The sequence below is a fragment of the Manacus vitellinus genome, unplaced genomic scaffold (genome assembly GCF_001715985.3).
Source record: "Manacus vitellinus isolate BGI_N305 unplaced genomic scaffold, ASM171598v3 scaffold_6_pilon, whole genome shotgun sequence".
Lineage (NCBI taxonomy): Eukaryota > Metazoa > Chordata > Aves > Passeriformes > Pipridae > Manacus > Manacus vitellinus.
This window is the reverse complement of record NW_021940750.1, coordinates 19,348,090-19,363,480: the sequence shown is the minus strand read 5'-3', so window position 1 is coordinate 19,363,480 and position 15,391 is coordinate 19,348,090. Positions and strand designations below refer to the sequence as shown.

The following is a 15,391-nucleotide window of genomic DNA, read 5'->3' as shown; positions in this document are numbered from 1 at the left end:
ACCACATGGACGGGGGTAACGCGAAAGGCAGAGCAGCGCTCACTCACGCTTTTGAAGGAGGCGGCGAACTCGGCAACCCCGGGCACTGGAAGAGAAAGCGGAGGACGGCGGGGGGTGAGCGCCTCTGCGGGGAACACCGCAACCGCGCCTGGCCCCGGCCCGGCCCAAGCAGCTGCCCCAGGAAGCCCCGGGCCGGGCGGAGCGTGGTTGCCACCCCGCCCCGAAGCCGGCAGACTCAGGCGCGCCGACTTTACGTTGCTCAGTGCCACAGGTCCGGGAGCGCGGTCATGTTTCTCGAGTCAGCAGGGCGAGGCCTCCAGGTCGGCGCCTGCAAGACAAAGAGGAGGTGAGTGCGGGGAGGGAGCGGCGCAGGGTACGCCGGAAGCCCTCCCGCCTCACGTCGCGGGAGCCGCCATCCGCGCCCGCCCCGCGTGACTCCCGCCGCGCTCACGTGACGCCACCGCGCCTCCCGGCCGGTTTCCCGCGCTGGGAGGAGAAACAGCCCCGCCCCGGCCCCACGTGCCGCTGCTCGCCGCCGCCGCGGGGGGGCTGCCGCCCCGGCCGGCCCACTCAGGGGCGCCTGCGGCCGCCTCCACAATCCCGCGGCCCGGCACGGGGGGCGGGGGGGCTCGGGGGGCGTGCCGGAGGCCTGTTGTCGGCGATTGCGGCGAAGCCGGTTGCGGGGGGGGGCGGGGCCTCGGCGGGCCGGGGCGGGGGGCGCCGCCGGGGGCCGCGGAGCTGGACCGTGGGCCGGGATGGCGGGCGGCGCGCGGCGCGCGAGTTTGGGGCGGGCGGGCGGAAGTGGCGCCCCAGGGTGAGGCGGCCGCCGCCGGGGCCGGCTGCGGCTCCCGCGGGCTCGTGGGGCGGCAGGGGGTCGCGTCTCCGGGACCGCCTTTGATCTTGTGCTGGAAGAAATGTGCTTAAACTCACGTTATTGATGTAAATAAGTCTGGGCCCGGGACGCCCGGGCGGGGAGCAGTCGATGGGGGCGGGGGTGGGAGCTGTACGGACGCAACGGGAGCCCTGAGGTGGTCTGTGCTTCCCCTTCTGTCCAGCTGCCGCGGAGAGCCGGTGCCCCCTGGACCAGCGCAGTCGCCGCCTCCTTCTCCTCCTCCTCGGTGGTGAGTGCCCGTCCCGCGGGTCGGGGCCGGCGGGGGAAGGGAGGCGCGGGAGAGCCCCGGGCGGGCTCGGGTCTGCCCCTGCCATAGCCGTTTCGTGCCGGCTCGGCGCGCAGCTCGGCTCGGCGCAGCTCCCCAGCCATCCCCGCCCGGTGGCTCCGAGTGGGCATTTCTGGAACGTCGGAACTGCCCCCGCGCTCGACGGGAGGGACGGAAAAAAGTTCCATGAGCGGACTTCGGAGCTGAGCGATGCTCGCCGGGCAGCTCCTGCCGCGGGTCGCGGTGCGGCCGCCTAGGGAGTCACCTCCCCTTACTCCTGGTGGCTCTGGATTGGTCTCATGGCATCTGCGGCAGAGAGAGGATCTGGTTTCCTTGGGGCAGTATCGAACACCTTTAGCTGTTGTAGTGCCTTTTTAGTTCTGCTGTCCGTGGCTGCACACTCTCCAAACTCTGAATAGCTAAACCATGATTCCACAAATAGTCTGTTTTACTGCCGTCCATATACCCACAGCAGAGGCGTTCTCTACATAAAGAAAAGGTGGTGATCTTATGGAAGAAGTGCAATCAATATTAATTCAGCATTTCTTGGCTTGATTAAAATATTTTTTCATTGTATGTGCAATCTTTTCGTTTAATGTGTATTAAGCTATTTGAAAAAAACATAAATTCCATTGAACTGAAACCCATGTGGGTCCTGTAGTACAGGAGCTTGTAGCTCTATTGCAGATACTCGGCACTTGGGCTACTGCAGTGATTGATAGCCATAGGAGTTTGTCATTCTTCGAACCAGCACTAGACCAGCACCTTGTCTTGACAGTCGGGAAACTCAGTCAAGAGAATCAGATTTCCTGTGCTTCCTTCCAGGTTCTAGAGGGTTTTGTGTTTTCATAGGCACAGCTTTCTGCCTCTCTTCCCCAAGTGTGATTCCAGCTACATAATCATCTGCAACTTTTTATTTTTAATTCTCTCCTAGTGATGCCTTCCAAATCACTAGATCTTGCTTATCCATTAACAAACTTATTTTACTCTTCTCATCCTAGCTTTCTTGTTCCATGCTTTCTTAGTTTGTGCCCTCTCATTGCTGTTCACTTTTTTTTCGTTTTCATCCACTTTTCGCTGTCATTAATTGTCCAACCAACATCATTAATATTCACGATTCTTCCTCTGATCTCTTTCCTTTGATCTCTTTCCCTTCATTACACGTTGGATAGCATCCCAGTCCTTATCTCCCTCTCATAATTCCACATCCTAATTTCTTCAGTTTCCTGTTATATTTGCATCTACATCCCAGTTCTGTTGATCTGTCCAATTTCTGTTCTTCATATAGTAGACCCATTTCCCCTTCCTCTTATCTGTTCTCCCCAAGCCACAGTTTGTGTCATGATTAGTGGGTTCTGGCTTTCTCCTAGTTCTCTCCTTATCTCCCAGTATCAACTCCTGGTTTCTAGTTTATTAATTTATACAGTCCTAATCTGTTTTCCTGCATGATACAGTTTTGTTGCCTATCTAGTGCTAATTACAGCTTCTATGCCTGCTTTCCCTTCTTCTCTATGTTTACCTGAGCTTTCCTTTTACCTGCTTCGCATCTGAGTTGGAAGGTTCTGTTTTCTGTGCTGCCTGCCAGGACAGTCACTGTGAACTCCACAGATGCAGGTTTCTTGCTCTTAGTTGCAAAACCAAGTGGGGAGTGGGAAAAGTCCGATTTTATGCTTGTAGCTATGAACTGGAAAGATGAACCTACTTAGTGGCTTGATGGAAAGGAAGCACATAGTACAGTGTGCACTGGGTTCATGAAATTCTCACAAGGTGAATTATTAACTGTTTCTTCTGAACATTTATGACTTGCAGTTTTTCAGCTTCCGATTAAGTAGATTTAAATAATTCCAAACTTAAGCATAGCAATGTATTTTTTCTATAAATGCTTTTAGAAAGAATTTTGGCTGTTTTGGTGTAAAGTGAGAGAAAATGGGTCAGAGGGCAGTTAGCTGGGTCTTGCTGTAAAGACTGGATCTGGACTCCAGTGGTTTGCAGACCAGTAAATGATGAAGGCTTGCATGCAATATGGCACATTGGTACTTAGGCACCATGAGACAAAAATAACTCACTGTCCAGTGTTTTATCCTCCACAGCCAACAACCAAACTCTTCATTGATGGGAAGTTTATTGAGTCCAAAACTACTGAATGGATTGATATCCACAACCCCGTAAGTGAAATGGTCTCAGTCTCTATAATTGTGAGCACTTTGCAACAAAGATCTGTGCCTCTCTTCAAGGATGTAGCGAAAGGGGAGAGTACATACATTTCTTGAGAAAGATTTAGGCTTGGAGTTTAAGATGGATTATTGTTTCTCAGTTTCCTTTTCCCATGAAATGTCAGTCTCATAAAAGTTACTACCTCCTTTACCTCCCCTGTGTAGTAAGCCCCTGATCTCCAGAAAGGAAGCTTAAACTCTGCTTACATATTTTTATTTCTTGTAGAAAGGCTTTGTGATCAATATGTCAAATTTCTGAAGGGTGTCTTTCACCCTATATGTGAAATCAGCTGGGTGTAATTTGATGCCAACTGACTGTGAAGTCCTGATAGAGATAGATATCACTCTCAGACCAAGGTGAAAAATCCTGATAACTGAAGCTCCTCTCCTTTCAGAGTTTCTGCCTCTGAATAATCACAGCCACAATAATCACAGAGAATTTAGAAGTTGGATGCTATGCAGTGCAAAATAATCTTGGACTAGTAGCACTTGTACTTGTCTAAGTACTACACCAAAGACAAATGGAAATGAGGTTGCACTCAGAATTCTGACCTTTCTGACCCCTCTAGTAAGCATTTGGACAGCAGTTTCTAAATTTTTTCTCAGTAAAGCTCTATTTTGATTTGCTTTGTGGAAGTGATCAGAGCAGCAAGCGATGTTCCTGTATCTCATTTGGTCTCTATGTGGCAACCAATGTTCTTATTTAATTTTCTTTCTCTTGTTTGGAGTAGTTTTTCTCTTAGTGATATACCTGAAGTTTTTGTCATGTCAAAGCAGATTTAGTTTTTAAGAGAAAATTAGATGGAGGTTAAACTACTAATGTCAAGCTTTTAAAGTTAAAGTACTGTAGAACTAAGGTTGCTTGTAAAAATATTACTTTGGCTAAGGGGTGTAGGTAAACTAACATCAATACCAATTACACAGTTATGTACTGCTTTTCCCAAAGGAACAGTGCCTCATTTAATGTGCAAGAGACACAGCAGGTGAGCCAAGGTGATGCAGAGGGTTAAGACCACAGTTTACAGAAACTTTTACCTTATACTCTCTAGAAGCTTCAAGGTAGACAAGTCACTTCAACTTGGAAATGAACACTGCATTTGCAGTTTTCTGGGTGCCTAATTTGAGATGCAGGTTTTCAGAACTACTCCAGTTGTAGCCCAGGCCTTGTGTATGCACCAAGGAAAGAGTCTCTTTTGTGCTCTCCCATCAGAAGTACAGCTCCTTCTAGAAGAAGGATAGTAGGTGTGTGCTGGGAAATGACTGGTGAATGGTTGGCAGGGACAGATGGGAAAAGTTGAATTTTGATGCAATTTGGTTTTTCTTTCAGGCCACAAATGAAGTGGTGGGCCGTGTACCAAAAGCCACAGCAAATGAGATGGAAGCAGCTGTGGCTTCTTGCAAAAAGGCTTTTTGGAGCTGGTCAGAAACATCTGTTTTGAGCCGTCAGCAAATCTTTCTGCGTTATCAACAACTGATCAAAGACAATCTGGTGAGACACCATGGCTGTGTGTGATGGCTGTCCCTGAATGCATTGCAGCTGACTTTAGGAATTAAATTGAAAGACTTGGGATTTACAGAGTTCTTGCCATGATTGAGGAGCCAACTGAGACACTGGCAAGAGGTGCATCAAATGGGGACAGAGAGGCAATGCTTTTTACTGAATATTATCCTGCATTTGTCCCTTTACCAAGAGACCAAAAATGGAGAATGTGCCAGTTGATGAAGACAAGTATGTTAGTGTGTCTTTGGGTTTCCCCGATTGCTTTTTTGGTGTGTCTGTGGTGTGATACCTGAAAGCATTAGAGTACAAGCCAACCCATGGTTGATTCTTTTTTTAAATGTCACCTGTGTGGGTCATTGGCTTCTTGTCTACAAGGAGCAAATCAGTCAGTATAGGTTTCTCTGTGTTCTGCTCAGTCTGCTCATTGTGTGGTTCAACTGTCTATTCAGCTGTCTTATCCCTGCACTCTATTTCATGGGTGGGCACTTTTCTAACCTTCATAAACTTTGTGTGTTCCATTTTCAGAAAGAAATTTCCAAACTCATCACCTTTGAGCAAGGGAAGACCCTGGCTGATGCTGAGGGAGATGTGTTCCGAGGGCTTCGTAAGCAGCTGGCTCCTCCTGTTAAAAAAGGGGCTTTGAAAACCCATAGGAAGGGATGAGGTCACCTGAGTAACTGGTTCCTCTGGGAATCTGTGCATGTTGCTTCCTTTATAGCCCTCCTATTGAAAGAAAAGGGGCAATTGTAACTCTAAGCTGAAAAGTTTCCTTAGACAGAGTATCAAGTCACTTCCAAGTTGTTAGATCCTTACTTTTTCTAGGAGTCACCACAAATTACTAAAAAGGGATAAAAGCTTCTTGCTTGTGCCCAGATATCTAAGTTTGAGTCTCGGGTGGTACAATAATACTGTACCTGTGCATCTTGTACCAGGGCTGTTGTGTCTGTGCTCCTATCACAATGGCATATAATGCACTCCAGAGAGAATCCATTCATAATTTGCTCATAGAGCTTGGCAGATCAAAGGGATTTTCTGGAGCACAATGAGGGATAAGTTGTGGGAGAAGAGGGTGGAAGAAAGAGGTGGGTCAAGGCAGTGGTAAAAAAGGGGTTTGGGGACTAACTGTTAGCAGATCATCCAGTGGCATATTGCCCTTTCTGCTGCAGAGGTGGTTGAACATGCTTGCAGTGTGACATCCCTCATACTTGGAGAGACCATGCCCTCCATCACTAAAGACATGGACACTTACACCTACCGTCTGCCTCTGGGCGTGTGTGCTGGAATCGCACCGTTCAATTTCCCAGCCATGATTCCTCTTTGGATGTTCCCCATGGCTATGGTTTGTGGGAACACCTTCTTGATGAAACCATCTGAGCGTGTACCAGGAGCACTCATGTTCCTTGCCAAGCTCTTTCAGGATGCTGGTGCCCCTGATGGGACCCTGAATATTATCCATGGACAACATGAAGGTAATAATGGCTCTTCCTGAGAGATGGCTGGAGTGTATAAGTGTTGTGGTGTATGCTCAGTGGGAGGTACCAGTTGGAGAATCTGAGACTGCTGCTGTTGGATGGGTTTGGACAGATGCTTCAGTTCTATTAATGGAGGTGAGTGGGAGATTCTCTGCCACCTTGAACCAGATCTTCCAGGTGGACAAAATTTCGGGATTGGGTGTCAGAGTTCCCAAGGCATTTAAGTGCTCAACTTCTATTTAGCAACCGAAGCTCCAACTGAAATAAGTACATAAATCATCTTGGTTTTCCAAGGCAGCCTAAACAAGAATTAAATTCCTCACTAAATATACAGTGGATGCCAGTATTCTGGCTCCTAACATGTTATTTTTTTACAACACACCAGTAGTTTCAGGGCACAATGATACAAATAGACAGCAGTAATTTCATTTTGGTGTTGCTCAGACATGTTGGGAGATGCTCAAAGCATGAAGAGATGTCAGAGAGCCAGGAGTATGAAGACAGGGACAGGAGTACATGTGCTAAGATGGTGGAGAGATGCATAGACAGGCTTCAGGGGAACTCAGATGTAGGAAACAAAAATGCAGGAATTTTGGTAAGAAGAAAGATACATAGATCTAGCACTCTTGGGATGGGAACAGAGGGAAGCATTTGTGCACCACAGTTATAATGTATTATTTCCTATTTGAAGCTGTGAATTTCATTTGTGACCATCCGGATATCAGAGCAATCAGCTTTGTGGGATCTAATCAGGCTGGCGAGTACATCTATGAGAGAGGATCCCGGAATGGCAAGAGAGTCCAGGCCAATATGGTAATGCTTCTGAACAGAGCACACTTCAGCACATAGACTGCCTTTGTTTTCTGTGAATAGGACAGACCACGCTACTCAGCAGCAGAATCTGACTTCGCTGCTGATAGTTAAGTGATGAGGCTGCCCTTCTTGCCAGCCTGTTGGTAGCAGAGTCATGGCTACTATATGAAGCCATTGCCAGAGGGCTAGAGAAGAAGCAGGCTGGGGTGGTTAATAATGGGAGACTCTGCATGTTGTGTTTCAGGGAGCCAAGAACCATGGTGTGGTGATGCCTGATGCCAACAAAGAGAACACCTTGAACCAGCTGGTTGGAGCTGCTTTTGGAGCAGCTGGCCAACGCTGCATGGCCCTGTCTACAGCAATTCTAGTGGGAGAAGCTCAGAAATGGTTGCCAGAGCTTGTGGACAGAGCCAAAAATCTACGTGTAAATGCAGGTACAGACTGTGATAAATTCTTACAAGGTACTTCACTTCTGTACAACTGTAGCTTCTTAGGTCAGCTTATCTACCATACCATGGTGTGACCCTTGGAGCTATTGGCACTCTAGGTTTGATGTGTAGGGGTAGGAGCTAGCAGATTGTCTGGATTGGGAAATGCAGCCCTAGACTTGGAGGTAGGAATATGTATTCAGCTTGCCAGTGGGACTGTGATGCCATGTTTACAGGATCAGTCTTGTTTTAACTGGAGATTTGAGGTTATATCCTGCGTTTAACTCAAACATACCATTTTTACAGCGTCCTCATTTCAAGATCCTTCCACTTTGTAGTCAGCTTACGATAAAAAAATGGAAACAAGTACTTTGGAAAAGATAGACTGCTATTCATTTTAGGAGAATTACTTTTTGTTTATATTCAATAAAGTCCTGCAGAAGGGCAGAAGCTTCCTTTCTGAGAAGAATCTATTGTTGAATTTTGACTTCCTGGTGATCTAAAATTGTGGTTATGACTTCTCTTATTTGTTGATTATGAGAGCTGCAGGCTATTACTCCTGGTCATCAGTATCTCAAATCTTTATTCTGTGGTTCACACACATCAGGATTTTCAGATTTCTCCTGCCAATGTAGTTATCTCCCTGGTGCCTATGAAGAGAAAGCTGTCAGAATTAAAACTTGGTGTCTCTGCCTCTTTACAGGAGACCAGCCTGGAGCAGACCTAGGGCCTCTAATCAGTCCCCAAGCTAAGGAACGGGTTTGCCATATAATTGAGAAAGGAGTAAAAGAAGGTGCCAGCCTTCTCTTGGATGGACGTAATGTCAGAGTGAAGGGTTATGAAAATGGTAATTTTGTTGGGCCAACAATCCTTGCCAAAGTCAAGGTAAGATGACCAAAACCAGTGCTTGATAGTGTATATTGCAGGGTCAGCTGAGAAATGGGTTACCCAAACCAGTCAGTAATCAATAATTACCAGGTGGGAAACCTATAAATGGTTCGACCTTCCCTGACATGGTGCCAGTGGAGTACTCACTGTAATGCTGCTGGAGGTGATAAAAGAATTCACAGTAGTGCAACATACTCTGAATGAGGTTAATGATCTTAACTGAACAGACTGCAGCCAATTAAAAGAAGAAATGGGCAGCTGGTACTGTGTTAAACTAAATGTCCATCAAGCATAGTGTACTATTTGTAGTAATGGCCAGCAGCAAGTGCCTAAGGAAGAATATGATGAACAGCCAAACTTGCAATTTTCCATCCTCCATTACACATTCTCGCAGTTTGCAGTTTAAGGACTTGCAGAAACAAATATTTGCAGAAATATTCATGAGAATGATAGAGGATGAGGTAGGAAATCTCTTTGTTGTTGAATACATTCAAAACTTCTTTGAGTTGACCTCTCAATATAACACGTGGTGTGCAAGAGATGGACAATACCATGGGAAAATATAAGTAGGATATTGGTGCACATCCACATTAGTTTCCATACCTACATTCATTCTTTTATGTTTATGCAATTAGCTGGTATGACTTCCTTAATATTCAAGTATTCAGTTCCTTGTGGGCCTTTTGGTGAAGGTTTCTTTTTACAGAAACCCAATATTGATCATTCTGCTATTGTACTTTGTATTCTTAGGATTTTATTGATTTTATGCTATTATATAATTCAGACTTCTGATCTGACTCAGAATTTTCTTGCCTCATTTTCATTGAATGTCTTAAAGTACTTCACTTTCCTGCCATGTGTCATAAATATCATTACATATTCAAAAGTAAAAGCTTCACAGATATTTTGTGAAAGTTTTCTTATACTGTTTCTATACTGTTCAATAATATGATAAGCCAGGTAAAACTTGCAGCTTATCAAATGAATGTTTTGTAGTCTGCTGTATTAGCTATAAGTAATCAAAGTACTCTCCAGATAGCATTGTGTGGGTTTTTTTTGTCAGATGTTGCTAACTGTCAGACATAAATCCTGGATACTGAGTAAGAAAGGACAGCAGGTTCTAGTCACTTTGTCAACAAGAATTGAAGTAAACTATTCTGAATTAATCCCAGTCTTAATCAGCCTTGGTCAGAGAAGACCTATAAGGTCTCCTCCTAGGTTAGGCAGGCAGTAAAAGCAGAAAGCACTCTGGAGATGAAAAGTGGTGCCTTCTTTAGTGGACTAGATAGAGGACAGGGCATGGAAAAGGGTAGAAAGACAAGGAGGACTGAAGGATGGCTTGTGGCAATGTAGTATGATCAGTAAGCCTAGGAATATCCTTAGCATAAACAGCATGTGTGTTTCTTATATCCTATTTACCAGGATATTTTTATTATATCCTTTATACAAGCTGTTTTTTCTGCTGTTTATCTTGGCAGCCAAACATGACTTGTTACAAGGAGGAAATCTTTGGGCCTGTCTTAGTGGTTATGGAAGCAGACACTTTGGATGATGCCATTGAGATGGTGAACAATAACCCCTATGGAAATGGAACTGCTATCTTCACCACGAATGGAGCCACAGCTCGGAAGTATTCTCATTTAGTAGATGTGGGGCAGGTATGTTCCAGCTACAATTGTTGCTTTTAGCACTCGCTATTTTACAGTGGGTAACCATTCAGCTGTAGTGACTAATCACTGCCCTCTCAGCCAGCCTCAGATTTAAGGAAACAAAATGCAGGAGCTTTTGGAGAGTGCTCTGCAGTCTGCTACTTCTTGTGACTAATATGGCAGCTTTCCTTTGGTTTAGGTGGGTGTCAATGTTCCAATCCCAGTACCTCTGCCCATGTTCTCTTTCACTGGCTCTCGTGCTTCTTTCAGAGGGGACACCAATTTCTATGGCAAACAGGTAAGTTACTGATTCAGAGAACTCTAATGGGTTGAGTTGTGATAAATCATATTATAAATGGAAATGGGGAGACGGTCATCAGACCTCATTAGTGAGGAGACTTTGGAAACGTTTCAACCAGGAAACTGAAAACCAGCCAGTGATCACAGCCACCATAATGCATGTTACAGTAATAGATTACTCTTTTTCTTTTCCCTGTACTGTAAAAATGCAAGTTGTCTTTTAGGAGATTGGAGAAGAGAGAAAGAACTAGCAAGCTTTCTCACAGAACCAGAATCTTTGGGGAACTGGTAAAAAGAACAGGCTGACAAGAATTGTTCTCACAGAGGAAAACTCAGCCCTGTGTAGATAAAGCAAAAGCTGTTTGATACACCACTGGTGTGGACCTGAAGAATTCATAAGGCCAAACATCTGATCTGGGGGTCTTTCCTTTCTTCCAGGGAGTGCAGTTCTATACACAGCTGAAAACTATCATTTCTCAATGGAAAGAGGAAGATGCCACCGTTGCCAAGCCTGCTGTCGTTATGCCAACTATGGGAAACTAAATCAGCCTTTGCAGATGCTGTTCCTGGTGCCCTTCTCCTATGCTGCAATTTCCAGCTTTGTCCTGACTGTCATCATTTACTTGGGAATCAGTAGAAAGCTCTTTTCTCAAGGATCTCTGTTTCTGTGCAGATTAGGCAGGTTCATGTAACTTATGGTCTGGGTTTTCTGTTGCTGTCAGTGGTTTTTTGGCTAGCTGAACTAATTTTTTTTCCTACAACCCATCACAGACTAAACAACCTTATCTAACTGAAAGAGCAGCTAGCGAGATTGGTCTTAATTTGTGTTTCTTTCCAGACCCTGTGAACTTGAACATTATTCTGGTTTTCACTTCAATATCTTTACCCTTAGTGACTCAGTCCTGGCTACATCTTGTAGCAGTTTTACTTACCTCTTTATCTTACATGTTAAGATTCTGAGTTCACTTTACTCAAAGATGAGTAGTCATTTTGAGTGACTTAACTGGGACACTTTGGGTGTCTCATAGAAGTGACTTTGCATATATGAAGACAGCAAGTCGTCAGTCATCTGTTGAGCAATTTATGAAACACTTGGGAAACAGCTTTGTAAGGATTTTTCAGGAAAGCATATTTGATTGCATGTCTGAGGATGAAAGAAATTTCTGTATGGTACAGTGACCTTCGCTGTGCCTCTGACAGCTTGAAAACTTCTGTTCCTGTTGTGTCTGTGGCCTGTGTGCTCCAGCTTGCTGGCAATTCCATTATACCTGAAAGTTGTTTGGTGCCTTTTTACTGTGCTAACAGATATAAGCCTACACATCCTGTAACATCATGAAACTGTGGAAGCAGAAACATAACCATGTATATGTATCTTTGTGTCACAGCATCATGTGGGTCAGGGTGGAATGGAGAGTAAGTAAACAGGTCAGTAGGAAAAACTACTTTTAATTGCAAAGCAGCCAGGCCTGTTCTGATGGTTTCCTTTCCTCACTGTAGCTGTATTTCTTTTGTTTATTGATTGACTCCTTGTCACATTTGCTCAAACACAGTCATGTTCTCTTGGGACTGCAGGTTCTCCTTACTAGAGAAGAGTAACGTTTGGTATATACACCCTGTTTTTAACAATCTGTGCATTTGGAGCTGGAGAACCTATATTTTTATTCCTTGTTCCTCAAAGATGATGCAGCCATGAGGGATCTGCAGGGAACTTATTCAAGCACCCATGGAAAAAAGTATTATTCTAATGATTGCAACTGTTACTTGTTCTAATTAAACAATCCGAACGTGAACAATTTGTATCCTTCCTTCTGGTAAAGATGCTTTGTAACTGACGGTTCTATATCAGTGCAATTGCTGTACATTCTCTAATGTTTGTATCTTGTTTTTTTTCCTCTGCTATACACTAGAGGGAAATTCTCACCTTGCAATTTGATTACGAATTAAAAATATGCTAATATATTTCTACAGAATATGATTGTTCCTTCATAAGACCTTATAGAGGTGTGATGTTGGTTTTATTCCCCTATTTGCAGAGGATGATCTGCAACTCCTGTAACCCAGGTATACATCTTCCTTTTACAGTATTTCAAGGACCTCTTTACCAATTTCCTCACACGGCATTTCAAGGAATGCTTTATTTCTGTTTCCACATACACATCATTTGATCATAGAAGTTCTTAAGCTTCATGTAAATGGCTGTATTACAAACTGAAAATACATCAAGTGATAGCAACTCTTTTATATACAGAGTTCTAACCACTAGTCCAAATTCTAGTGCTTTGTACAGGGTCTTGCAAGCTCCTGGCTTGGGAAAGAATAAGATCTTTAAGGAGGAAAATAAGTACATTTCAGATGGATTTTCAAACAAGTAGTCAAAGCAGCAGTGCAGCAGTGTCTTAGTTTAACAAGATTACAACTTAAAATTTAAGATATTTCAGATGGAAGTGTGCAAAAGGAAAAGAAACAGCTTTTTATTAAGAAAATCTGAATAAACAACAAATGGTGCAATCAAAAACTTTCAGAAGAAACAAAACAAAGTCCCAGTTCCCCAGGCGGGGGGGGAGAAATCCATGGCAACCCGGGGAGGGGGGGCAGAAATGCAAGACTGTAGCTGTTCGCAGCCAGGTGCGCTCGGAGTCAGAAATGGAGTCCTTTTTCCCACGGGCAGTCTTGACCAGCAGAATACCTCGCTCTGAGGTGGGTCGGTCTTTCTCTCTCGGTCGTTCTCCGCGAGGTGTCCCGTGGGGAAAGAAAACTTCCTCTCGGGAAAAGAGAACGAGGCGGCCAAAAACCAGACTCCTGCTCTGTCCGGTCCCAGACCGAGCGCCAAAAGCCCCCGAACAAGGGACTCCCCTGCTGTCCCTGCGCCCACCGTGCCTTCCCGCGACACCTGCCCCTCTCCCCACTCCTGCGCTGCCCTGCAGGTGCGCCTCCGCTCTGCCCACACCCCCTCCCGACTCCCCCCATCCCGGAAGAAATGGCGGGGGGAGGGAAGAAAATTCCAACATCTCTTTTCGAACCTATGACAAGCAGACAGGGGATCTAGAATTCACAACCTTCCTTAGAAGCTAACTTCTGAAGCAAAAAGTGCATACGAGTTGCTTGTTGCTGGCTGTTGTTCATGCAGAGTGTACACCTTCCTTACTTGGTCTATGGTGTTAACATCTGAATATGTGGAAGGATCACTGCAGAAAATGATGAATCTGATAATGTGGCCTGATGTGTAATGAATATTGGGTTGGGAGAAGTATTTTCTATGTTGCAAAGTTAAAATAGTTTAGGTAAATCACATTAAGACACTGTCATTCAGCCATGCACCTGGGAAAGGAATACTAATTAACACCTTCTAATATTGTCTACAGTCCTTCACTTTCAAAACACCTTAATTTTCTTCCTATGACTTTTCTGTTGTCCTATTAAAACCCATTATATCTGTCCTTTAGAAATTCTGAAATCCATATTCTCCCGTAACAAAAGCAGTCTGTTATCAAGGTTACCTGCTCCCTGAAGAATTGCAGGACTATCCCTGCACTTTCTCCAGATATCTTCTAAATACCTGGATGATATTTTCATTTGTGTGCAAGCATCTTTTCTAATTATCTGCATTTTAAGCAGCACTTTTTAAACCAATAGTTTAAAATAATTGTATTAGAAATACAAATCTTGTATGTTCCTTCTTTAATTAATCAACTGCCTTTTTAGAATAAGCTGCAGATGCTGACAGATCATGATGTACCTGCCTCATTTCACTGCTGTTACTGCTTCCCACCCATCTGTTTATTCTCCTTTTTTACTTCAACATTCGCTATAAAAATAAGCTAAAAATGTATCTTCTACATTATACAAAAGTATAAGCTAGATATAAAGTATTTCATTAAAGTTATTTCATTAACTATTAAAATACAATTTTATAGTCAACCCTTTGAATCCTATTAAAAATTGTTTCTTGTCTAGAAGGCACTGCAGTCAGGATTTTCAAAGCTATTTAATGCTCTTAAGTCCAAAAATTATGTTGAAATAGTTTAACCACTTCTGAGAATTGGGCCCTGTTATTTCTATTTCTGAGGGCTTTTCTTCCTGTCTGTGCCAAAAAAAAGGGCTCCAATTCACTTCCATTTCCATTTCAGGAAGTGACAGCCTGCTTCTCCAAAGGAATTGTCTCACATCTTTTCATATAATTGCCTTCAGGGGTCCTGCTTATGAACTTTGATAATTTGATGTCTGAATATTACATTTTGGCTTGTGTGCTTGATTGCCTCACATCTGACCAGGTGGCATGCCAGAACCCCGCCCTACTTATTCCTCCAGGGTAAGTTGACATTGGTTGCCCTGGAGTGTTATAATTAGCAACATAGTTGTATCTGAGTTGCTATCTGAAAATCAGGCATATGAAGCTTCATCCTGGTCCATTCTCTCTGATTCTATACTGAATGCATCATCAGCTGCATAGATTTTGCCTTTTAATGATCTCCTGATTCACATGTTACAGAGCATCTATGACAAACCTTTCCACTCAGTCCCCTCATTTAAGATATTCTAGGCTAGTTTCTTCACTCAATTAATCTAATTTCTAGTAGTTGCTGCAGTTTTTTGATCTCCACCGTGCTTGGCTGGTGCTGTTTTCCGAGTCTCTCTCAGATTCTCTGGTCCTGTGCCATATGGCCATTTCCAGCTTTTCCACTTTACACTGCAGATGCCCGGTCTAGGCTTCTTTTTCATTGCGTTCTGAGTAGAATTTGGCTCCGTTTTCTCTAAAACTTCCTCCAAGTAGCCAAACTCAGTGGATTAGCCCTCAGCCTTCTCTTTTTTTCGAGCTGAACAAGCGCTTCAGCCTCTTCGAGTACATCACATGCTGAAGTCCCCGCTCTCAGTTCGCTCTCTCTTGTACCGACGGGGGACAAACCGGGACGCCGTGTTCCAGCGGCAGGGAGTCGGCGGGCAGGCAGGGAAGGCACGAGGACAGCGGCTCG

The 15,391-nt window shown here is 44.5% G+C and overlaps 2 protein-coding genes across 2 annotated transcripts in view; one reads left to right on the top strand and one right to left on the bottom strand.

Annotated features, from left to right (window-relative positions):
- Positions 1-282, bottom strand: part of LIN52 (lin-52 DREAM MuvB core complex component) — a gene marked incomplete at its 5' end in the record, with an annotated part of 40,176 nt that extends 39,894 nt beyond the window's left edge. The window contains 2 exons of the mRNA XM_029964091.1: positions 48-85; positions 255-282. Coding sequence (XP_029819951.1) covers positions 48-85; positions 255-282 — 66 coding nt within the window. The remainder of the gene's footprint in view (positions 1-47; positions 86-254) is intronic.
- Positions 283-1,020: 738 nt separating this feature from the next.
- On the top strand, positions 1,021-12,380 carry ALDH6A1 (aldehyde dehydrogenase 6 family member A1). Its single transcript, XM_018082807.2, has 11 exons — positions 1,021-1,121; positions 3,248-3,322; positions 4,698-4,859; positions 5,397-5,475; positions 6,038-6,340; positions 7,035-7,156; positions 7,401-7,590; positions 8,288-8,469; positions 9,951-10,130; positions 10,321-10,419; positions 10,860-12,380. The coding sequence occupies exons 3-11, from the start codon at positions 4,746-4,748 to the stop codon at positions 10,962-10,964; spliced, it is 1,374 nt and encodes a 457-aa protein (XP_017938296.1). The 5' UTR covers positions 1,021-1,121; positions 3,248-3,322; positions 4,698-4,745; the 3' UTR covers positions 10,965-12,380.
- Positions 12,381-15,391: the final 3,011 nt, after the last annotated feature.